This window comes from Littorina saxatilis, linkage group LG3 (genome assembly GCF_037325665.1).
Source record: "Littorina saxatilis isolate snail1 linkage group LG3, US_GU_Lsax_2.0, whole genome shotgun sequence".
Taxonomy (NCBI): Eukaryota; Metazoa; Mollusca; class Gastropoda; order Littorinimorpha; family Littorinidae; genus Littorina; species Littorina saxatilis.
This window is the reverse complement of record NC_090247.1, coordinates 4,930,971-4,955,107: the sequence shown is the minus strand read 5'-3', so window position 1 is coordinate 4,955,107 and position 24,137 is coordinate 4,930,971. Positions and strand designations below refer to the sequence as shown.

The following is a 24,137-nucleotide window of genomic DNA, read 5'->3' as shown; positions in this document are numbered from 1 at the left end:
AAAATAATATACTGTGCCGTTAAATACATGCATAAAAGAAAGCCACCATTGTACATCCTTATGAAATTCGCCAGATAGTTTCGCTTTGTGTCGCTGCTGCTGAAGGGGTTTAATCGTGTCCAGTATCCGCCGCAGAAAGAATTTTCCTCCTCTGACAGCCTGACAGGCCCAATTAAGGGACCCCGCTATGCTTTGTAGCTGAGTTTTTGTCGCGCGCTTCTTTCCTCGGATCTGGAGGAGTCGCTGCCGCAGTTGCTGCAACTTGTCACTTCCAAGTGACAGGGTGTTGTTTCGCGTGTCGATGTCGACACCGAGAAACGTGATACGTTGAGTAGGCCCCACCACCTTCTTCCAGCTAATGTTGAAACCCAGTTCCCTCAATAATCTAATTAAAGACAGTAACATGTCATTGCACTCTTGTCTGGTAGCTGCTACCAGAAGAAAATCATCAATATACGCTAACACACCTGGCATGCCTTTCCGTGCCATGCATCTGCGAATAGCTTGCGACAGGCGATGGAAGTGTGACGGCCCTACATTGCTGCCAAAAGGCAGCCGACTGTCAAAGAGATAAGTAGGTTTCTTTTCACCTGTGAAATGCCATTTCAGCCCAGTCATACAATAATCGTCCGGACTGATGCATACTGACCGATAGGCGGACTGCAAGTCTACTTTTGCACACCAATACCCTGTCTTCGCTAGGGCGCACGCGTCAGATACGGTTTGAAATTTAGCTGACTCAGGTATAGAATAGTCGTTCATTGCCCTACCTGTGGGTTTGCTAGCGTCATGGATCAACCTGATGCTGCCATCATCCTTGGGAATCGCAGCGATAGCGCTTACCACAGTTGGTTTTCTACTAGCTACAATGTAATAACCTTTTTCTATCTGATCTAATAGCTCTTTTTCCACAGCTTTATGGTGTTCGTTCGATGACCTATGGTTTGTTTGCTCTACGTCTAGTACGCCTGCCCTACTCTCTTCTGTTACACGGAAACCGTTTCTTATGCCATCTAATAAAAAGGTTTTGTCGTGATCGCCTTCTAGCACCTTGTGCCACATTTGAGATTTAGCATTAATGGAATCACTATTTCCGAGAAATTCGCACTTATTGGAATCTAGCTGAGGGAACGGGCTGTTGAAGGTGGGGCCTACCGTTTTGTCGGCAATTCGTTGCGCTGTGTCCTAGGCTGGGGAGGTGGTAGCTGTCACTTTGTGGTCCTTGCCGGGGTGGCCCATGCCGCAGGTGTCGCAGACGTGGAGGAATCTGCAGCGGGACCCATAGGGACAGTCGCCTTTGTTGGTGTACAATAAGCACACTTCCTTCCCGTTGGGTCCCGCTGGTCGCCGGGAACCGCCGCTGGCCGTCGTAGCCTTGCCGCCCTTGTTGTCTTGGACGCCATGCTGGAGCCGGTCCCGCAGGATCACCGTGGACAGGTGGGGGTTGGGGGTTCCCCACTTGAATCCGCTGGACGACTGGCGCCTTCTATACTCGTCGTCGTACAGAAGCACCGACTGCCACAAGTATCTGGCCCCCAGCTCGCCTATCATCTCTGTGTACCGGAGGTAGGCGGTCGAGTCAAACCCGGGCTTCTCAGCAATCAACCTCGCCATGATGCGTGCGTTTGCCACAATCCAGTGGCAGGGGGAGACTTTGTCAAGTTTTGGTCTCTGGTTGAGTTTTAGGATGACACCTCCCCCGAGTGTCACCTCTTCCTCGGCCGCCATCGACCCCGGCACAAAATCCAGAATGGAAAGATAGGAGGTCTCACCTGTTGGCTGCAGTGACAAGCCGCCTAACAGTCCCTGGAGTGGTTCCACGCTTTTTTCCTCAGTCACCCGCTGGGATAGTGGCCCTCCCCCGCTTCGCTTTTGCAGGGCCGCCACTGCTACTCTCAGCGCTACGTAGTGGCCACGCTTGAGACCCAGGCCCTCCAAATCCTGGGCAGTCGCATTACTGAGCACATTGAGGGTGTTCAACTCCTCATCCTGGAGAACTTTAACCACCGTTAAAGGCAGATCTGTCGCCCACGCTCCAAATTCGAAGTCCATATTGCAGTAAGAAATAGTTGGCATATGCCCGCTGCGCCGCGCTGGTAAGGACTCACCACAATGTGTTGCTCTCCCGTTCTTATAGACCCCCGCTGATGCATCACACGTGCAAGCCCCCCGGCAACATGGACATTGCGGCTGGGCTCTTCTCCTTGACTTTCACAAGTCCTCCTCTCCCCTCTCTTTCTAATTACGGGCCTAAGTGTTGATATCCTGCTTTACTACCCTCTCTTCCCTACCTGCCAACACTGATCCCTTTAGGTCTACCTCAAGTATCTAACATCCTCCTCCTCCACCCGCGGCTAATCTGTCTCGTTTAAATAGAGTTTATCTGACGCTGTCCGCTCTATCTAAACTCACACTTTTTCACGTAAAAATTACTAATGTTCACGTGTTCATTACTAATTTTCATACAAATCCTTGCCTTGGAACATATGACTATCTACACGAGAAAGAACGCATTTCAAATCTATCCCTGCTCAGTATAACTTCTTCTTCTTCTTCTGCGTTCGTGGGCTGAAACTCCCACGTACACTCGTGTTTTTTGCACGAGTGGAATTTTACGTGTATGACCGTTTTTTACCCCGCCATTGCTCAGTATAACGAAAGTCGTAATACTGAAAATGCTTTAATTCTCGCTTCTATAGAATCTATTTCGGCTCAGTGTAACGAACGCAAGCTTTATACGGAAAATTGATCAATTCTCAATACTTTGAGTTGCCGTGTGTGTCGTTATTAAAGACATCGTCTCACTTCAGATTGACATATTATAATAACGAAAGCCAACATGTCAGGGAACATGCATTAAATCTCTCTTATTTGAGTTGCTGTGTATATCGCTATTAAAGAAATCGTCTTTGTTCAGATTGACTCCGCTCTGTACATTACGAAAGCCAACCTGTCAGATAAAATACATTCATTCTAACTTCTTCGGGCTGCTTTGTGTGTCGCAAAGAAAAGACATCGCCCCAGTTACAGTTGAACCCAATAGAAAGTTACACGGTTCGCACGCTGACGATTAGAAATTATTTTACGTACGTCTACATTCAATCAATCAATCAATGAGTCTTTTATCGCGCATATTCCGTGGGTACAGTTCTAGGCGCTCTGCAGTGTTGCCGTGTGAGATGAAATTTTATACGGCCAGTAGATTGCAGCCATTTCGGCGCATATTTACCTTTCACGGCCTATTATTCCAAGTCACATGGGTATAGGTAGACAATTATTAACTGTGCCTAAGCAATTTTGCCAGGAAAGACCCTTTTGTCAATCGTGGGATCTTTAACGTGCACACCCAATGTAGTGTACACGGGGGGAGGTTCGGACACCGAAGAGAGTCTGCACACAAAGTTGACTCTGTGAAATACATTTCCGCCGAACCTGGGATCGAACTCACGCTGACAGCGGCCAACTGAATACAAATCCAGCGCGCTACCAACTGAGCTATATCCCCGCAAACGATTAACAGACTAAACAAACAAACAAACAAAAATAAACATACAAACCAACATGACATTTTATTGTCAAAGGCATAATGAAAATTGTTTCAAGCAAGTAAAGAGAGAGAGAGAGAGAGAGAGAGAGAGAGAGAGAGAGAGAGAGAGAGAGAGAGAGAGAGAGAGAGAGAGAGAGAGAGAGAGAAAGAGAGAGAGAAAGAGAGAGAGAGAGAAAGAGAGGTACAGACAGACAGACAGACTGACAGAGGTTGATTGATAATTAGTGTTAACGTCCTCTTTGGACCAATTGGCCTATCTTGGGACAGTGAGAGAGAGAGAGACAGAGAGAGAGACAGAGAGAGACAGAGACAGAGAGAGATGGGTGGTGGTAGCAGGACAAGAGAAAGAGAGACAGAGAGAGAGACAGAGACAGAGAGACAGAGACAGAGAGAGAGGGTAGGAAAGACTGGTTGGTGACAACATGTGGGCGACTGAACGTTGCGAAACAGCATGTCGAAAGTAAGGCAGCCAAGCAGATTTCAGGCTTGGTGAGGATTGACTTCTCTCACGCACTAAACCGATTGGTTATCCCGACAGCACTCTACAAAAAAAGTAGCACGTTAGATCACATACAGGCGAGTGCTCAAGAAGAAGTTGTCATGACCAGCACGCATACGCACACACTTGCAGGACGATACACAGACAGACAGACAGACTGACGGACGGACGGACAAACAGACATACAGATAGACAGACAGACAGACAGACAGATAGACAGACAGACAGACAGACAGACAGGCAAGCCTACGAGCTGAGACTAATGGACAGACTATCAAACTGACGGGTAGAAATATCTTCAGGTTCACAAATGACAAGTGCTGGCAGTGGAACGGCTGGATCTGCAGCTCAAATCTTGACGTGAAACGTGAGCACAGAGGGAGGCACATAAACCAAGGATGAGGATGTAATTATTTTCAGTCGGTGCTACTTGATTTTTTCTTATGATATGAATTATTCTGTTGCATGCATAATCCCTGAGTGTTAAAAACAAACAAAGAGAAAAGGAAACACACAAACAATAAAAAGCGGACAAACAAACACACATACACACACAAAAACAAACAAACACATAAACACACACACACACACACACACACACACACACACACACACACACACACACACATGCAAACAAAACTAGGTTTGAAACTGCATCTCGATTTATCATCCTTTGAAATTGTGTTCAACTGTCAGGCTGAGCTCTTGAGATACTTGTACGATACCCGTTGAAATAAACTATTGCTAACTTCAAGCTCCTGTGCACGACACGCTTCAGTGCATAAATAGAGCTTCTCATCTCACACTGGGACCCTGCCCCCCACCCCCCTCCATCCCCCCTTTTCATCCCCCTGCATTATTCACGGCTGGGGTTCGTGAAGCGAGCAGGTCAAGAGAGAGAGGGGGGGGGGGGGGGTGTTGTCAAATGCCAACAGTGGAACCCTCTTTTTTTTTAATTTTTGATTTTTATTTAGTTTTTTTATTGTTTTTTATTTTTTTTTATTTTTTTATTTTTATTTTTTATTATAAATTCTTCATATTTGTTCTTTGTTTCATGTGTGTATTATAGTAGGGACTAGCTGTAAGAAAGGACCATATGGACCTAATGCTATCATCCCTCGGTAATAAAGTTTTCGAGTTCGAGTTCGAGTGCCACGAAAGTCTGAGATGCTTAGATCTTGAAATGGCGGGAGTCTTCATGAAACGGAGGTAAATTTACAGGAGCCCTAATCAAAAAGTCTGCGAATGCCAGGTCTTGAAGGGGTGTGTGTGTGTGTGGGGTGGGGGGGGGGTGGGGGGGGCGGGTATGAAACCGATATTCTTAAAGTAGGGTTCCACTGTTTCGGAGTAGGGTAGCTTGCACAATTTAAAAACGGGAGAAGTTTGACATCGGGAAGGGGGTGGTCTGAAAGGAATGGGGGAGGGGGGGGACTTACCGAGGGTAGGATAACAGGCAAGTTCGGGTGGGGTGAATGACTCTCTCCTACCTGCCTTTCGCAATCCACAGGTACATGTACGGGAACGGGTACTTATGTACCCGCATACCGGGCATATATAAAAGACATCGTGCCAATACCCGTTGTCATCTGGGCATACTCCCAAACGGGTTCTGTTCGTCTGTAGAGAATTCATAAATTGTATCTGTTCTTCAGCTGCAATTGTTGCTCTGTGTCCAGCATTTGCACGATGAAAGTCCTAGTTTTGATGGCAGTTCTTGTAGCCTTTGCGGCCGCAACACCGCGTCAAAAGAGGGTAAGTATATACTCGCAATATTAATATGAGAACTTAATGTTCATGCTTTTCTTTCTGTTTAGATTTTATGTTTGTGCGTGTTTAGCTCTTTAATGTCGATTTAAAAATAATTTAATTTGTTTGCAATACTGCAAGAAATAAAAAGTATTTGGACCCGTTCTTTCTTTCTTTATTTGGTGTTTAACGTCGTTTTCAACCACGAAGGTTATATCGCGACGAGATTTGGACCCGTACTAAAGCATATATTTATATAACCATATATAGATATATATGCTTTAGTACGGGTCCAAATATTATTTAAATGTATATTTGCTTATCTCAACACTTAAAAAGGGATGTGATTTTTGTTGTGTTCGCAGTTTGTGTGTTTGCGTGCGTGCTCGCGTGTAATTAAAAGCGTGAGTTTCCACTTCACAGGGTGTTTTCCCTTTACCGTGACCGAGACAGTGAAAGCTTTGACCCAGTTTGAACTCTTGCTGAGATTTTGTTTTTAAAGAAGAAAAAAAGGTCTGTACACTACACCAGCGTGTGGGGCGATCGAGGTCACTGAGCCTTTGTAAGGTTACGTCGATATCTCCCGTGTGGCACGGGCGGACGTTTCTCGCCCAGTTAACGCTCGGTTTCTTCTTCTTCTTCTTCGTTCATGGGCTTAGACTCCCACGTTCACTCATGTTTTTAGCACGAGTGGATTTTTACGTGTATGACCGTTTTTACCCCGCCATTCAGGCAGCCATACGCCGATTTCGGGGGAAACGCTCGGTTTGATATGCAGTGCTGTCTCATTGTTTACATGCTGTTATGGGGGCGAGGACGCCCCCATTCTATACGGATAGTTTCGAGGTTGACCATGGGCAGCGCCATTTTGTTGTGAAATACGTCATCAGTTTGTGTACACAGGAAGTTGTGACATCCGTCACCCTATGGGAGGGGTGACGTCAAAATTGTTCATCTGTAGAAAGTTGTGAAATCCGTCACCCTATGGGAGGGGTGACGTCAAAATTGGTCATCACAGAGTTTGTGTAACACAGGAAGTTGTGAAATACGTCACCCTATGGGAGGGGTGACGTCAAAATTGTTCAACAAAAACATGATATGTCGCATTGTGCAGGGTCAACTGCAACAAACTCAAACCGAGCCATTCATACCTAGCTGTATTTGAGTGACTTATATACCCGACATTTTTATTTCTTATTTTTAGCACAGGTGTAGGAAAAATCATGAACCAAAATGTTATTTATTTTCTAATTTAACATTTTTTTTACAAATATGACCATGGTCTTTTAAACATACAGTGACATTAAACATTGTTATGTTAAAAAAAAGAAAAAAGAAAAAAAGCTTTTGTGCACAAATCAGAAAATACATTGTACATTTTACCTACAGGCCAAACCGTGAGTGTCTGTGGCAAAGCCCGACCCAGGAAATTGCACTGATTTTATATTTAGATCAGAGAGAAATTGTCAAGAACAGGCGCTTGCATTTGGATGTGTCCAATGATAGTAGGTTTGGTTGTGATCAATCAGAATAATGTAGGAATAAAAATGTATGACAGTTTAGTATGATGACATGTAATTCACATATGCTGAAATATGATATTATACATCATGTAATATTATTATGGCTGTTGCCATGACCATGAAACCCAACAAAGGTTTAATGTAATGTAATTCAAAATACCAAAACCGAGCACCTATTAATCTCGTCTTTGCGCGTGAAGATTGAGGCCGTCTGCCAGTAGCGGTTAGGTCATACAGTGGAACCCCTCTCTAGCGACCTTTAAAATGTTGACAAAAATCGGTCCTTGTGGAGGAGGGTCCTTACAGAGGGAGGGGGCGGAGTCAGGGGGCCACAAAGAAAGTCAGATTTAAAAAAAAAAAGAAAACAGAGAAGTTTGAGTTGCTGACGACCGTTCTCTCTGAAAGCAAACTGCTTCGATTTCATGTTTGTCCTTGGTGTCCACCAGTTCTGGTGCATGTACTACCCTGGCCAAGTTTCCTCTCAAGACATCAAAGAGACCGCCCCAGTATACTCTACAGCCTCTGGGCGAACCACCTCTCATAGCTAAAACTGGGTCAATGACCCCTGGGAAGAAGGTCAGTGTCTATAAAAATTTTACTCCTAGGCCTGCGGCCAGGGGGGGGGGAGTATACCGGTACCATTTGAGAATCAGACCAAATGAGAATTGAACCATTTGAGAACATCCTTTTTTTTCAATCACTACATCGAAGGCCTGCGGCCCGGGGTTCACATGGGTTGGTTTGTTTGTTTCAAACCCACACCCATATACACACATTTCCCATTTAAACCATTTGTCGGCCCCCTGTCGATATTTATCGACTAAGTTCCTTGTACAGAGTGTCGGTGGACAAGCAGGAGGAACAGGGGAGGGGCGCCCAGAAAATGGAGTGAACGGGCCTGCCCCAGGTTCACAAGGAAACTCGGCGGAAGGGAGCCAAGAGGATTTCATTCCTCAACGTAAGTTGCATCTCCAAATGAAAACAACATGCACGCACGCACGCTCGCACGCACTCACGCACGCACGCACGCATTCCACGTCAGTACACGCACATACACACATGAACGTATTACCTTAGTGCAGTGTAGCAGGAACATCACCTGTAGCTTGATATACATGCAGTCCGAAACGTAACACAAACGTGTTGGTAAGAACAGTAAAATCGTTAGCAAGAACGGTCAGTTTATGAAAGTTGGAACTTCTTATGTGCAAAACAAAACATTCACCATCACCTCGATCCATCGTGTTTTCAACGTGTATTCATAGACAAGATACACAGCATACATCTGTTCATCGCTATTACGTGTCTGTTGTCTATCTTGTTCATCAACTGTTAAGATCAATAGATCGTAGTTTTAGCAAATGAATCGTTTTGACAATATTTAAACGTTCCGTATAAACTTGACTAAATTCAGCCTATTGCGATAGACCGGGACTCGAGAGAGAGAGAGAGAGTGAGGTAAGGGGATGTGTGTGTGTGTGTGAGTGTGCGTGCGTGCGTCCGTGCGTGTGTGTGTGTGTGTGCGTGCGTGCGTGTGTGTGTGTGTGTGCGTGTGTGTGGTATGCGTGTGTGTGTGTGTGTGTCAGTGTGTGTGTGTGTGTGCGTGCGTGTGCGTGTGTGCGCGTGTGTGTGTGTGTTAGTGAGTGTGCGTGTGTGTGTGTGTGTGTGTAAATATATGTGTGAATGGGAATGCGTGCGCGTAGAGCGATTCCCAGAAAGCTTCACCACAGATCTCCATAAAACTTGAGAAGTGAATTCTTTAAGATGACATCTTACGTTATGCATTTGTACTCATACAGTAAGACAATCGTGTTGGTTTGTATTTGTTTCAGCTATTTCTCCTTCCCAGTTTAAAGACGAGATGGAAGAGATGGTTGGAGAAGTCAAGGCTGCCAAGGGGAAACTGGAAGCAGCTGCCTGGGCGGCTGGAGCAGTGTATGAAAACGCCTCTGAGGGAGGTGAATAAAACGCTCCTTTAATGCTATACGATACCGATACGATGCCGATACGATGCCGATACGATGCCGATACGATACCGATACGATGCCGACTCATGCACAGCCTGGCGGGGACATTTCGATTTTTACACCCCCGGTATAGGGGTGTGTATAGGATTCGGTCGATGTGTTTGTTTGTTTGTTTGTGTGTTTGTGTGTTTGTGTTCGCATATAGATCTCAAGAATGAACGGACCGATCGTCACCAAACTTGGTGAACAGGTTCTATACATTCCTGAGACGGTCCTTACAAAAATTGGGACCAGTCAAACACACGGTTAGGGAGTTATTGGTGGATTAAAATTATACAAGGACTTATAGAGGGACATCTTAATGGTCAAAGGGAAATAACCATTCTCACTCAGTCACTGCCACCAACTGAGAAGGTTATTTCCCTTTGACGGGGGTGTTTTTCCTACCTCGGAGGAATTTATTGTTTTTCTTTGTATTTGCCAAGCACATCATTGTGGGGCTTTTAATCAATAACATGCATCCGTCTACAATGTATCATCATTCATCCTTCAACATGTATATTAAATATGTAAATGGCAAGTATACAAGACATATATATATATATACAACATTAGGACATAACCGACAGACGGACATATAACATACCGTTCGCCTACAAGTAACCTTTCGATTTTTTGGGATTTTGTTTTTAGTGTTGAAACGACGAAGTCATCCAGACATAAATTATTTTTTGAAGTTGCTTGTCATTTTCTGGGAGACATATTCCAGAAATGTGATACAAGTTTTCCATGATTCACAATATGGCGCCTCCTCAACCCTTATTTGGCTTTTGACGTCAGAGATTTCGCTTTGAAAAAGAGGGTCAAAGGAGACGTCTTTGTATGTTAGGTCGGTGTTGTTTGTCATTAACTCAGCCACGGACGGATTGTGGAATCCGGATAACTACATTTAGAAGTAAGTTCTACGGGTGGTTTTTTGTGTTGTTGTTGTTGTTGTTGTTGTTGTTGTTGTTGTTGTTGTTGTCACCAAGCGTCAAATCAACTTTTCATTTGGTGCAGTAAATATACTGTTTCCTTCCCTGTTTTATCTATTTATCTATTTAATTATTTATCTTTTCATTCATCTATTTATTGATCTTTTTATCAATTAATGTATTCGTTTTTCATTTGTAAGATGCTGTAGACTCTCTTGCGTTTGTGAGAGTCACGATCAGTTCACAATTGTACAAAGGGAAAGGAAGGTTCTCTTTGTTATTTGTCAATATAAGCGAAGGCATCGCTTATTTATGTTGTTTTTTTTCTCTTTCAATCGTTAGCGTTGGAGACAGTAGCGAAAAGGTTCCGGGAACAGGCAGAACACAACGGTCACATGTTTGATCGTGTCGCGCAACGCCTCGTGCAAATCATGTTTCGCCTCTATGCAGGTAAGTACGTCTCAGTGGCGACACGGACGATATGCCTACATGTGTGGAGGTATGACAAGACGAAAAGAAAGAGAGAGAGAGAGAGAGAGAGAGGGGGGGAGAGAGAGAGGGGGAGAGAGAGAGAGGGGGAGAGAGAGAGGGGGAGAGAGAGAGGGAGGGGGAGAGAGAGAGAGGGAGGGGGAGAGAGAGAGAGAGGGGGAGAGAGGGGGGAGAGAGAGAGGGGGAGAGAGAGCGAGAGAGAGAGAGAGAGAGGGGGAGAGAGAGAGAGGGGGAAGAGAGAGAGGGAGGGGGAGAGAGAGAGAGAGGGGGAGAGAGAGAGGGGGGAGAGAGAGAGGGGAGAGAGAGCGAGAGAGAGAGGGGGGGAGAGAGAGAGGGAGGGGGGAGAGAGAGAGGGAGGGGGAGAGAGAGGGAGGGGGAGAGAGAGAGAGAGGGGGAGATAGAGAGGGGGGAGAGAGAGAGAGGAGGGAGAGAGAGCGAGGGGGAAAGAGAGAGAGAGATTGATAGAGAGAGAATAATAAGAATAAGAATAAGAATACTTTATTATCTCATAGAGAAATTCAGGCGTGGTACATAACAATAATACAAACAGGACATTGTTTTTACATAAGACATATAGCACTATATAACAGGGCAGGTTATAAACACACCTCCCACATACCTCTCTGGCCATTCCTTGCATTGTGCTTACGCATTCAGTCATGAACACATCCATGTCTCACTTACACATCGCACACATGGACATTGTTATACGCTCAACTTACCCATTCACACATGGACATTCGACCAGAGAGAGGGAGAGATGAGACAGATGAGAGATGAGACAGAGAAAGACAGAGAGACTGAGAGGGAGAGAGAAAGAAAGAGAGAGAGAGGGGGAGAGAGACGGAGAGAGTGAGAGAGATAGATAGAGAGAGAGAGAGGGGAAGAGAGACTAAGAGGGAGAGAGAGAGAGGGAGAGAGAGAGATTGACAGAGAGAGAGCGAGAGGAGAGAGAGAGAGAGAGAGAGAGAGAGAGAGAGAGAGCGAGAGAGAGCGAGAGAGCAAGAAAGCGAAAGACAGACAGACAGACCGACCGACCGACAGACAGACAGACAGACAGCTACGGCGACAGAGAAAGAGAGACAGGGTGATACAACGAATAATGTAACAAAACCGAATAATGTAACAATTGTTACATTATTCGTGGCGGATGTAGCTTTTCCTTGAAATTGCTATCGAGATTTTCTCTATAAATATAATTCATTAGGAAACACTAGACTGATAATTATTGTGATGCACATAAATTCGTGCGTGATGATGCGAATGACCCTTCACCCAGTGAGGTCAAGAACAAAGGGTTGATAAGAGTGTCCAGGAGAAATTATTTTTGCTTTCTTACATTCGAGGTTTTTCTTATCGGGAGACTCCGGATATAAGAAATATTTTTCTCTTATCGGAGGAAAAACAAAATAATGTCATCATATTTTTGGAAGTGCATTGCATTATATGACCGCAGGCAGGTGCATGGATGTGTTTGAGATAATGAATGTTTATGTTTGTAATTTTATGTCGTTGGGATAAGTATGTGCGTGCAAATTATAATAATTATGTGTATTTTAATGTGTTATTCCCGACTTGTAGTAGGGTTTGGGACATAGCACATGGTGGCCGCCATTATTAGCCTCGGCTTTCCCATATGTGTGTGGGGCTTCAAACCTCCTGTTAAAATACACGTGGAAAAAACACTTTTGGACAAGAATTAAGATAAGTGTCGTCGCGGTTTTGTTTACTTGTTTTGGGATGGTGTTTTTTTCCGACATCAGGTCCAATCTTTTTTGTTCTGTAACTTGTTATTTTCTTTGATTCTATGTTCCTAAACCTTTATTCGTAACTAAAAATGTGTCTAGTTTCTAATGGAGTTCCATATCGATACACACCGACACATATTTTGCAAGCACAAGAAGAGTAATTGCTATCTGAGTGTAAATATTCAGAATTATGTACATTACCAATGAATAATTATACAAATTAGATTGTAGTTTGCTTTTATAAGATAAAATTTATTATAACAATATAATAATAACTGGATATTTTTAAGTGCCTAACCCTATGGCTCTAGGCCCTTTACGGAATGCCGTGTGAGATGGAATTTTTTGGGCCAGTAGATCGCTGCCATTTTGGCGCATATTTACCTTTCAAGGGCCTATTATTCCAAGTCACACGGGTATTTCTGTTTATTGTTTTACCAATATTTTTGTTTGTCACAGGAATAGAACAAAAGGTCAATGAAATCTATTTCTCTAACACGATACGAGCTATGTTAAATCTGCACTATGGGATTTACCCATTCCAACAGAATATTTATGGAATGTAGTACGAAGGCTACCACAACGCAACAGTCTTAATCTTGTTTCTTTCATTAAACTGGTAACATTGTTTTTGTACAAGCTCGAAACCGAATTTATATTTCCAAAATAGTGCTGTAATAGGTTTGCCTACTGTGTTTTGTTAAGGATTATTCGGATCTGCAGGGAATTCATGAAAAACGTTTGACAGCAAAGGTGTGTGCCCAAAGTTGGTATCTGATTGGCTGCGGACCTGGGTGCACGACTGAAGCGGGCGTTCTGATGGGCTGTTTTGACGGTTAGCCCGGAGAGAGAGAACGAGGGGAGAGAGAAAGAGGGGGTGGGGGTGGAGGGGAGGGGGGTAGAATCAGAGTATAACGGCGTGTGTCTATCTGTTTGTGCATGTGTGCGAGTGACGTCACTGATTCTGCAAAAAGGGTGCATGCCATGTGAGTGACATGTCATTTTAGAGAGTGGATGCTAACCCTAACCCGAGACTGTATTATGAGCTATTTTACACTTTTTTTTATTCTAAGTCTAACTTTTTCTAAGTTGAAAAAAGGGCTTCCCCCGAATAATGAAACAATTGTTACATTATTCGGGGGCGGCCCACGAATAATGTAACAATTGTTACATTATTCGTTTTTGTTACATTATTCGTTGTATCAGACAGGGTCCCTGTGTTAGCTCGCATTTTACATTTGGCAAAGTGGGACGTATTCATGTTACATTGAGGCGAGAGGGGGGGGGGGGGGGGCGAGTATCCATGTGTGCGTATCAAGGCATAAGAGAAACAGAGACAGACGGAGGGAGAGACAAAGAGAGACAGAGTGAGAGACAGAGACAGACTTAGAGGCTGACATATAGACAAACAGACAGGGAGAGCGAGATAAATCTTCAACCCTGTCGAGTTTTCTCCTCACAAGTTGTCATTTGTGCGATTGTCCTGTCAGAAAATGGCCATGTTTTGCGGTCAGCCATCTTTGTTGTTTCCCACAGTCCGTTGATTTTTCCATTGTCATTTCAGGAAGTGACGGTTTTGCTGAAGCTGACCGTTGTCAAACTATCAAGCACTTCGAAGCAGGTAAGATCTCAACTGTACAGTCAAAATCCATGTCATGTGTCAGGGCCAATTATGCTTGTTTATTTCAATGCTTGTTATTCTCTCCGCCAGGTGCCAGGCGACTGGTTCCGCACAACTCTCACTTACTCTATTACACATGTCGTATGCATTAAAAGCGCTTACTTCCCTTTGTTTATAAGATCTGTACAATTATAAGTTTATCAGCCAACTGCCAAAAACTTCAATCAAAGTAAATGTTCAACTAAACAGTTGCTTTAGAAACAAAAACAAAATGGAAAGGCATTCTACATTTCTTGCACTGTTTTCAATGTAAGAACTTATGGAGCCCACAGACAGTGCCAAGAGCACGTCAATGTCACAACTTATGGAGCCCACAGACAGTGCCAAGAGCACGTCAATGTCACAACTTATGGAGCCCACAGACAGTGCCAAGAGCACGTCAATGTCACAACTTATGGAGCCCACGGACAGTGCCAAGAGCACGTCAATGCCGTTCCTTGCTCTCAGAATGTGGACAAGGAACTGACAGACATCGCTGCGAGGCCACGAACGTCTCTCTTGACTCATAATGTCATAATGCCGATATGGCGTTTTACGCGGTTTTCCATTTCAGAACTGAGTAACTTAGTAACTCCACAGACATGGCTGAGAGCTCGTCAAGGCATATCCGACTGGTTTTCAATTTCAGAACTGAGTAACTCTACGTTCAAAGCTGAGAACTCATAAAGTTCACCATATCACGCTGGTTTTCCATTTCAGAACTGTTAGGCTGATAGCTCATAAAGCTCACCGAGACATATAACATCACGTTGGTTTTCAATTTCAGAAGTGAGTGACTCTACGACTAATACTGAGAGCTCAAAAAGCTGACCAAGGCATATATCACGCTGGTTTTTCAATTTCAGAGTTGAACGACCCCGAAGACCCGACTCAGAGGAAGGCGTATATGAAGGAACTGGCAGGACACGTGTGGATTGACCTCTGGTGCTTTAGCAGTCTCTACGGACAGGTCGACACTATTGATCTGGAGCTGATGACCAGTCAGTTTGGGGATATCTTTATTTTATTTCATTTTTATCCTTTTTTTTTCTTTTCTTTTTTCTTTCTTTTTTTTTTCTTTCTCTCTTTTCTTTCTTTCTCCCTCCCACATCCCCCCTCTCTCTCTCTCCCTCTCTCTGTCCCTCTCTATCTCTATCTCTCTCTGTCTCTCTCTCTATCTCTCTCTCTATCTCTCTCCCTCTCTGTCTCTCTCTCTATCTCTCTCTCTCTATCTCTCTATCTCTCTCTCTCTCTGTCCCTCTCTATCTCTATCTCTCTCTGTCTCTCTCTCTATCTCTCTCTCTCTCTTTCTCTCTCTCTCTATCTCTCTTTCCCTCTTTCTCTCTCTCTCTTTCTCTCTCTCTCTATCTCTCTATCTCTCTTTCTCTCTTTCTCTCTCTCTCTCTCTCGCTCTCTCTCTCTCTCTTCATGCTCATGTAATGCCTCACATTAATTATGTTTCGACGCTCTGGGATGGCAGCAGTGATGTCCACTTGAAAAAATTAGACTCTCTCTGTCGTCGCTCGGCTAAACTCATCGTAACGGATAATGCCTCAACAGATATGACATTAAAAATGCTTAACTTTCTTCAACTGGAAAAGCATCTCAAGTTAAACAAAGCCATTTTCATGCATAAATTGTATTACGGTAAAGTGCCGATTTACATTACATTATTATTTGATAAAGCTACCGACAGATATGGGTCGGTCAACTTGATCCCACCGATTCCACGAATTGACCTTTATAAGACTAGTCTTGCTTTTTCGGGTACATCAGTTTGGAATTCACTTCCATCATCCTTTAAGCACTTAAAGTCATTAAAAAGTTTTAAAAAATGTGTTAAAAAACACTTAATGTTTGAGTAGTTTAACGCGTTTTGATTCACCACACTTAGTATTACGCCAAAGATATGCTGTGCATTGTATATTCTGAACATATTTTTGTTGTACTATTTCTACATGTTCGATTGCTACCAGCTTGTATGCATAGTATGCATTTGATTTTAAGAATAACCACATGTGTATGTTCATCATGCCTCATCTTTATCATCATCATCATCATCATCATCATCATCATCATCATCATCATCATCATCGTCATCATCATCGTCATCTTTATTATCACGTGCCGAAGTTTTCCGACCTCCTTTTGTTGGTAAACTTTTTAACTTTTTAATTTCTATTTTTTTTATTTTATCATTGTGTGTCTGTGCGTCCCAAGGACAGATTGTAAGAAAAGACGTAGCCTTATTTTAAATCTTAATCCTTGTTAAATAAAGGTCAATTCAATTCAATTCAATTCCTCCTCTCTTTTTCTTCTTCCTCTCTTCTTTACTATCATGCATCTTCCTTCCTTTCTTTCACTGGTACCACAGTAATCGTTGTAGGGGGGGTGGGTGGGGGGGTGACCGTAGAGCAAAATTAATGAATAACAGCCATCGAAATAAACATCAAATAAAATTCAATCTGTTTTGGGTTTTTTTTCCATTTCAGACGATGAGTACACAGAAGCGGACGCGGCCCATCTGGTGAGCACGTTTCTCAGAGAGATACACCTGGTAAGGAAGAACACTCAGCGCTTCAACATCGCCGTCGGAAAAGCCTACAGCAAGCTGGAAAATAATGGTAAGTGTCCTGGTTAGGGATCCTTTATGAATCAACACATGTCCCAAAATTAATAGTGATTTAAACTGGGGACAAAAACACACAAAGAGACAGACTGGTTAGGGGAAGGGGGGCGGGAGAGGGTGAGGGTGGGTGGGGGCGGGGGGTACTTGTGAAAGCTAACTCATGCACACACACAAAATAAATAAGTAAAACAAGTCGCGTGAAGCGAAATTAATACATTAAGTCAAGCTGTCAAACGCACAAAAATATACTGAACGCACTATCCACAAACGGTATTATAGTGTATGTGTGAATGTGTGTTTGTGTGTGCGTGTGTGTGTGTGTGTGTGTGTGTGTGTGTGTGTGTGTGTGGTGTGTGTGTGTGTGTGTGTGTGTGTGTGTGTGTGTGTGTGTGCGCACACGCTGTTGTTATTGTACATCACAGAGAGCTTTAGTAAGAAGGGGTGATTAATAAGTGTTATCACAAACGATATTAGCATTCGCCTAAAGACTCATGCTTGATATCTTTTTTCTCGACATGTCTCTTATCATTTGCTAACAGTCAGCATATTAGAAATAACTCATACTAGCGTTATGTAACTCTATCGTCATTATACTCTGGCGTCTTGTTCCTCTCTCTTCATGTTACTCCACCGTTACGTTATTCCAGCTTCATGTTACTCTATGGTATTATTTTACTGTAGCTTCACCTTACTTTAGCTTCATGTTGTTGTTCAATCTGTTCCAGAGGGTGAAACCGTTGATGAGGAAGAGAGACAACTCAAACGTCTACTGAAGAGGCTGTTGGCGGACTCGAGAGGCATTAAGAAGTAAAACCATTTTCAGACGATGTCTATCCATTGATGGAAAGTTCCATACATTTCTCAATGTAATTATGTTCTTTTGGCTCCTTATGCACTCTTTTTGTATGAGTAGTGTGCTTTTTGAACATCTCATTGCTTTCATTATTCCGTTTTAAACGATATTCATGCAGCATTAAGTTGTTTTGCCTTCTGGTTCATGTAACCATTGGCGAATTGTTGTGTCCGAACTCCCCCCCCCCCGTGTACACTACATTGGGTGTGCACGTTAAAGATCCCACGATTGACAAAAGGGTCTTTCCTGGCAAAATTGCTTTGGCACAGTTAATAATTGTCTACCTATACCCGTGTGACTTGGAATAATAGGCCGTGAAAGGTAAATATGCGCCGAAATGGCTGCAATTACTGGCCGTGTAAAATTTAATCTCACACGGCATCACTGCAGAGCGCCTAGAACTGTACCCACGGAATATGCGCGATATAAGCCTCATATAAGCCTCATATAAGCCTCATTGATTGAATTGTTGTCATGTTTGTTTGTTTTTTAGGTGGTTTTTTTTAGTTTTGAGAATAATAGGTTCTGTCTCCAGAAGTTTGGTGGTTTTTTGCTTCTTCTTTTTTTGGAGGAGATGATAGGCCCACAGTTTGTTTTGGAGGAGATGATAGGCCCACAGTTTGTTTTGGAGGAGATGATAGGCCCACAGTTTGTTTTGGAGGAGATGATAGGCCCACAGTTTGTTTTGGAGGAGATGATTGGCCCACAGTTTGTTTTGGAGGAGATGATAGGCCCACAGTTTGTTTTGGAGGAGATGATAGGCCCACAGTTTGTTTTGGAGGAGATGATAGGCCCACAGTTTGTTTTGGAGGAGATGATAGGCCCACAGTTTGTTTTGGAGGAGATGATAGGCCCACAGTTTGTTTTGGAGGAGATGATAGGCCCACAGTTTGTTTTGGAGGAGATGATAGGCCCACAGTTTGTTTTGGAGGAGATGATAGGCCCACAGTTTGTTTTGGAGGAGATGATAGGCCCACAGTTTGTTTTGGAGGAGATGATAGGCCCACAGTTTGTTTTGGAGGAGATGATAGGCCCACAGTTTGTTTTGGAGGAGATGATAGGCCCACAGTTTGTTTTGCGATTTGCTGAAAAGCTTAAACTAGACATAAATTAAAGTAAATTCATTTGCCCAAGAAGGTATTACTAATCAGAACCTTAATGTGTCCAATGTAAAACAACATTTGTTTTGTTCTTCTGTTTCTATCCAAACAAGTTGAATTAAACGACGAATAGTTTGAATATGTTGTATTGTAGTTTGTCCGCGTGTGTGTGTGTGTGTGTGTGTGTGTGTGTGTGTGTGTGTGTGTGTGTGTGTGTGTGTGGTGTGTGTGTGGTGTGTGTGTGTGTGTGTGTTTGTTCGTTCACACGTGCCTGCGTGCTTGTTTGTGTGTACGAATATACCATGACATACAGCTTCTGCGACAAGTGAAAACGAAATAAAAGACAAAATAAAATAGCAATAATTTTTTTTTTTGGCCTACGGTGAAGGTAAACTAGGCAGTTACGTATGACTACGTGCATCCTTGTTTCCTTACCCTTGCTCTTGATTTTGGTACCGTTGCATTCCTATTGAATCTGCACTTCCTTTCATGTAAGACTCATTGTATATAACTGGATTATACACATACAGAAGAACAAAACAAACAAGAGGGTTGCAGTCAGGCAAGATGATTCATTCGCTCGGCTTCCTGACGAGTGGACGTGAAACTGATAGAACTATCAAGATAAGTTTTGTGTGAATATTTGTTTGTCTGTTCACTTAAAAGACCGTTGGGTCGAAATATCTGTGAATGTATTGTTTTGTCAATAACAAACGTTCCAACAACCTACCTTTCTTGTTTTTGGATTCTGAATGTTGGAACGTTGGCAGTCTCTTTGTTTTTGGATTTATAACTGGATTTAACACGTGATAATCGCTGAAGGATAAAGTAATCTTGTTTTCCCCGATTAGGCTATATGCTGTAACTTTTTGGAACCTGGCAGTGAGGAGAGTCCCCAACCGTCTGACTGCGGACGGGCGCTGTGGCGGTTTTTTTTTTTTTTTTTTTTTTCTTTTTTTCTTAACGCCCAGCCGACCACGAAGGGCCATATCAGGGCGGTGCTGCTTTGACATATAACGTGCGCCACACACAAGACAGAAGTCGCAGCACAGGCTTCATGTCTCACCCAGTCACATTATTCTGACACCGGACCAACCAGTCCTAGCACTAACCCCATAATGCCAGACGCCAGGCGGAGCAGACTGTGGCGGGGTGGTAAGACGTCGGCCTCTTAATCGGAAGGTCGAGGGTTCGAATCCCGGCCGCGGCCGCCTGGTGGGTTAAGTGTGGGGGATTTTTCCGATCTCCCAGGTCAACTTATGTGCAGACCTGCTAGTGGCTTATCCCCCTTCGTGTGTACACGCAAGCACAAGACCAAGTGCGCACGGAAAAGATCCTGTAATCCATGTCAGAGTTCGGTGGGTTATAGAAACACAAAAAATACCCAGCATGCTTCCTCCGAAAGCGGCGTATGGCTGCCTAAATGGCAGGGTAAAAACGGTCATACACGTAAAATTCCACTCGTGCAAAAACACGAGTGTACGTGAGAGTTTCAGCCCACGAACACAGAAGAAGAAGAATAAGACTTCATCCTTATGTACCCGCGTACCTAACTTGGCCACAGCAATTCGGAGCCCCTGCAGCACCAGGGCCGGAGGTGGATGTCCTGCCCATTCAAGCCGACTTGTGAATATATCGGGGTTTTTTCTACGATTACACATTTCACAAACCAACCTTTTCCCTAACTTGACCCCAGCAATTCGGAGCCCCTGCAGTCGGAGCCCCTGCAGCCGCAGGACCCGAGGTGAATGTCCTGCCCATTGAAGCCGACGTCACCGAGACCGGACCTGTAGTGGACACGGACCTGGCCGAAGCCGCCGTACCGGACACACCACTAGGGGACGCAGGGGCCGAGGTGGGTCTGGCTGACGCTGTCGTGGACTGGAGCGAGTTGGACGCCGGCAAGTTGACCGCTCAGGTTGACGCTCTGGGCGTTGACGCTTTCGATGGAGACATGCTGAAGGTTGATATTCCTCGTAAGTTGGGTTGGGCTTTTTTGTGTGTGTGTGTGGTTGGGTGTGTGTGGTTGGGTGTGTGTGGTTGGGTGTGTGTGGTTGGGTGTGTGTGGTTGGGTGTGTGTGGTTGGGTGTGTTAGTGTATGTGTTGTGGGTGTATGTGTGGGTGGTGGTGGTGGTGTGGGTGTGTGTTGTGTGTGTGTGTGTGTGTGTGTGTGTGTATGTGTGTGTGTATGTATGTATGTGTGTGTGTATGTGTATGTGTGTGTGTGTATGTGTGTGTGTGTATGTGTGTGTATGTGTGTGTGTGTATGTGTGTGTGTGTGTGTGTGTATGTGTGTGTGTATGTGTGTGTGTGTGTGTGTGTATGTGTGTGTGTGTGTGTGTGTGTGTGTGTGTGTGTGTGTCGGTGCCTGCTTGTCTGTGCCTGTGTCTGTCTGTCTGCCTATGTGTGTATGTATGTGTATCTTTGTCTATGTATGTGTCTGTGGCTGCGTGTGTATGTGTCTGCGTGTGTGTGTTCCTCTGATTTTGGCATGTGTTCAAGTATAAGAATTATCGTATCCCGTATAACAGCCTGAATAGATCTGTTGTGGCTCACTTTCACAGACAGCAAAACACCTTTAACAAAACTGACCAACATATTTCCATCTGTGTTGGTGAACACGTTCGCGATCCTTGACTCCAGAAACAATATAATTTCAGTGTATAGATATTCACAAAATTCACGTGAAACATAACAGTGTGGAAACACTGCAGGTTGTATTCCGGGACGAACCCCTCGACAATATTTTTATTTTTTTATTTTTATATAGATTAAGATTTTTGACAATATGAAAAATGCCGACTCCAAAAGAATCTGAGCTGTAAGGAACCTCCTATAGATACTGATATGTGCATAGTTACTGAAGAGTAGACCAAGAACAACACAGAGAATATGGTCGATGCTGAATCGGTTTCGGATGACCCATTTGGTTATCGACACACACAAACAAACAACAACAAAAAACAAAAACCGAAGATGATCGCTGACAAAACTGACCATTACACTCATTTCCATGATGCAGCCATCGACTGTGGACCTTGGTGAGGTGCTGAACACTGTGGACGGCGCTGTGGGAGACCTCGAGAACATCGTGGACTCTGCCGGTGACCTGGGTGCTGACGTCGTCGATACTGTTTCTGACGTTGCTGAGGGAGGTAAGCGCTTTAATTACGTACGATACCGAAACATGCACAGATTGATGGTGACTTTAAGTTGTAAAACATAAACGGGATTTTAACCAAATTGGATCGCACATAAATGGTATTTGCATTTTTTCAACCAAAAAATAACATTTGATGCAGATCTCGACAGTCAGTTATTGTTTTGTTTCCGCAATGATACAGACACATGTATATAGTCACAACACGTGGATTTCTTTTTTTTAATTATGACTTCCTTTTTTTCTTTTTTTACCTAAAGAACCTTATGTGTAATATGTTGAAACTGTTTACGTTTCTTCCTTTTATTATTGCTTTGTTTTGTTCATGTACCGGGGTTTCCTGCAATAAATTATTTGCCTTGCCTGGTACATATATAAAAAAAAAAATGAATACTAACTCGTATTTGAACCAATTTGTGAATGCTGTGTACGCATGTCCAACAGCTCTGGACATCGTAGTGGACACTGTTGTCGACCTGACGGACAACCTCGTGCCTGTTCTGGACAACGTGGCTGAAACACTGGTCACCAACAACCTCGTGCCTGTACTGTCCAACGTGGCTGAAACACTGGTCACAAACAACCTCGTGCCTGTTCTGGACAACGTGGCTGAAACACTGGTCACCAACAACCTCGTGCCTGTACTGGACAACGTGGCTGAAACACTGGTCACCAACAACCTCGTGCCTGTTCTGGACAACGTGGCTGAAACACTGGTCACCAACAACCTCGTGCCTGTTCTGGACAACGTGGCTGAAACACTGGTCACCAACAACCTCGTGCCTGTTCTGGACAACGTGGCTGAAACACTGGTCACCAACAACCTCGTGCCTGTACTGGACAACGTGGCTGAAACACTGGTCACCAACAACCTCGTGCCTGTTCTGGACAACGTGGCTGAAACACTGGTCACCAACAACCTCGTGCCTGTTCTGGACAACGTGGCTGAAACACTGGTCACCAACAACCTCGTGCCTGTTCTGGACAACGTGGCTGAAACACTGGTCACCAACAACCTCGTGCCTGTTCTGGACAACGTGGCTGAAACACTGGTCACCAACAACCTCGTGCCTGTTCTGGACAACGTGGCTGAAACACTGGTCACCAACAACCTCGTGCCTGTTCTGGACAACGTGGCTGAAACACTGGTCACCAACAACCTCGTGCCTGTTCTGGACAACGTGGCTGAAACACTGGTCACCAACAACCTCGTGCCTGTACTGGACAACGTGGCTGAAACACTGGTCACCAACAACCTCGTGCCTGTACTGGACAACGTGGCTGAAACACTGGTCACCAACAACCTCGTGCCTGTACTGGACAACGTGGCTGAAACACTGGTCACCAACAACCTCGTGCCTGTTCTGGACAACGTGGCTGAAACACTGGTCACCAACAACCTCGTGCCTGTTCTGGACAACGTGGCTGAAACACTGGTCACCAACAACCTCGTGCCTGTTCTGGACAACGTGGCTGAAACACTGGTCACCAACAACCTCGTGCCTGTACTGGACAACGTGGCTGAAACACTGGTCACCAACAACCTCGTGCCTGTTCTGGACAACGTGGCTGAAACACTGGTCACCAACAACCTCGTGCCTGTTCTGGACAACGTGGCTGAAACACTGGTCACCAACAACCTCGTGCCTGTACTGGACAACGTGGCTGAAACACTGGTCACCAACAACCTGCGTCTGTTTTCGTGTCAGTGTGCGGAGGAGAAAGGGGGGGATGTCTCCGTGTGTGTGTGTGTGTGTGTGTGTGTGTGTGTGTGTACGTGTGTGTGTGTGTGTCTGTCTATGAATATGAGTGTGTGTGTGTGTGTGTGTCTGTCTGTCTGTCTATGAATATGAGAGTGTGTGTGTGTGTGTGTGTGTGTGTGTGTGTGTGTGTGCGTGTGTGTGTGTGTCTGTCTATGAATATGAGTGTGTGTGTGTGTGTGTGTGTGTCTGTTTGTCTGTCTGTCTGTCTGTCTGTCTGTCTATGAATATGAGTATGTGTGTGTGTGTGTGTGTGTGTGGGTGTATGTGTGCGTGTGTATGTGTGGGTGTGTGTCTGTCTGTCTGTAGGTCTGTCTGTCTGCCTGTAGGTCTGTCTGTCTGTGTATGCCCTTGAATCTGCGCGAGTGCATTTGACTTTTTTGTTGTTTTGCTCGTTTTTGTGTCTCAAATACTACTTTTGCTTGTATCTTTTGTTAGTATCTGCTATTTTCTATTGTAATGACCTTTGATTCATACTATCA

The 24,137-nt window shown here is 44.3% G+C and overlaps 1 protein-coding gene and 1 long non-coding RNA gene across 3 annotated transcripts in view; one reads left to right on the top strand and one right to left on the bottom strand.

The window, feature by feature from the left end:
- The window catches only part of LOC138961467 (uncharacterized), a 394,970-nt gene that overhangs the window by 74,486 nt on the left and 296,347 nt on the right, over window positions 1-24,137 (bottom strand). The window lies entirely within an intron of this gene.
- Window positions 5,596-18,874, top strand: LOC138961455 (uncharacterized). 2 transcript variants are annotated; one of them, XR_011454186.1, is made up of 9 exons: window positions 5,596-5,798; window positions 8,153-8,273; window positions 9,148-9,273; window positions 10,599-10,706; window positions 14,058-14,114; window positions 15,020-15,154; window positions 16,646-16,777; window positions 17,508-18,216; window positions 18,697-18,874. XR_011454186.1 is itself a non-coding variant. In XM_070333107.1 (8 exons), the coding sequence occupies exons 1-8, from the start codon at window positions 5,733-5,735 to the stop codon at window positions 17,591-17,593; spliced, it is 831 nt and encodes a 276-aa protein (XP_070189208.1). In that variant the 5' UTR covers window positions 5,596-5,732; the 3' UTR covers window positions 17,594-18,874. The 2 variants fall into 2 exon arrangements, 1 of the variants encoding a protein (XP_070189208.1); XM_070333107.1 differs by having other exon boundaries at window positions 17,508-18,874.

Bases quoted from the DNA above. Each gene is read 5' to 3' on its own strand.
- LOC138961455 (XM_070333107.1), top strand. From the start codon at position 5,733: ATGAAAGTCCTAGTTTTGATGGCAGTTCTTGTAGCCTTTGCGGCCGCA. The intron at 5,799-8,152 runs GTAAGTATATAC...TTCCTTGTACAG, and splicing joins CAACACCGCGTCAAAAGAGG to AGTGTCGGTGGACAAGCAGG. The intron at 16,778-17,507 runs GTAAGTGTCCTG...AATCTGTTCCAG, and splicing joins CAGCAAGCTGGAAAATAATG to AGGGTGAAACCGTTGATGAG.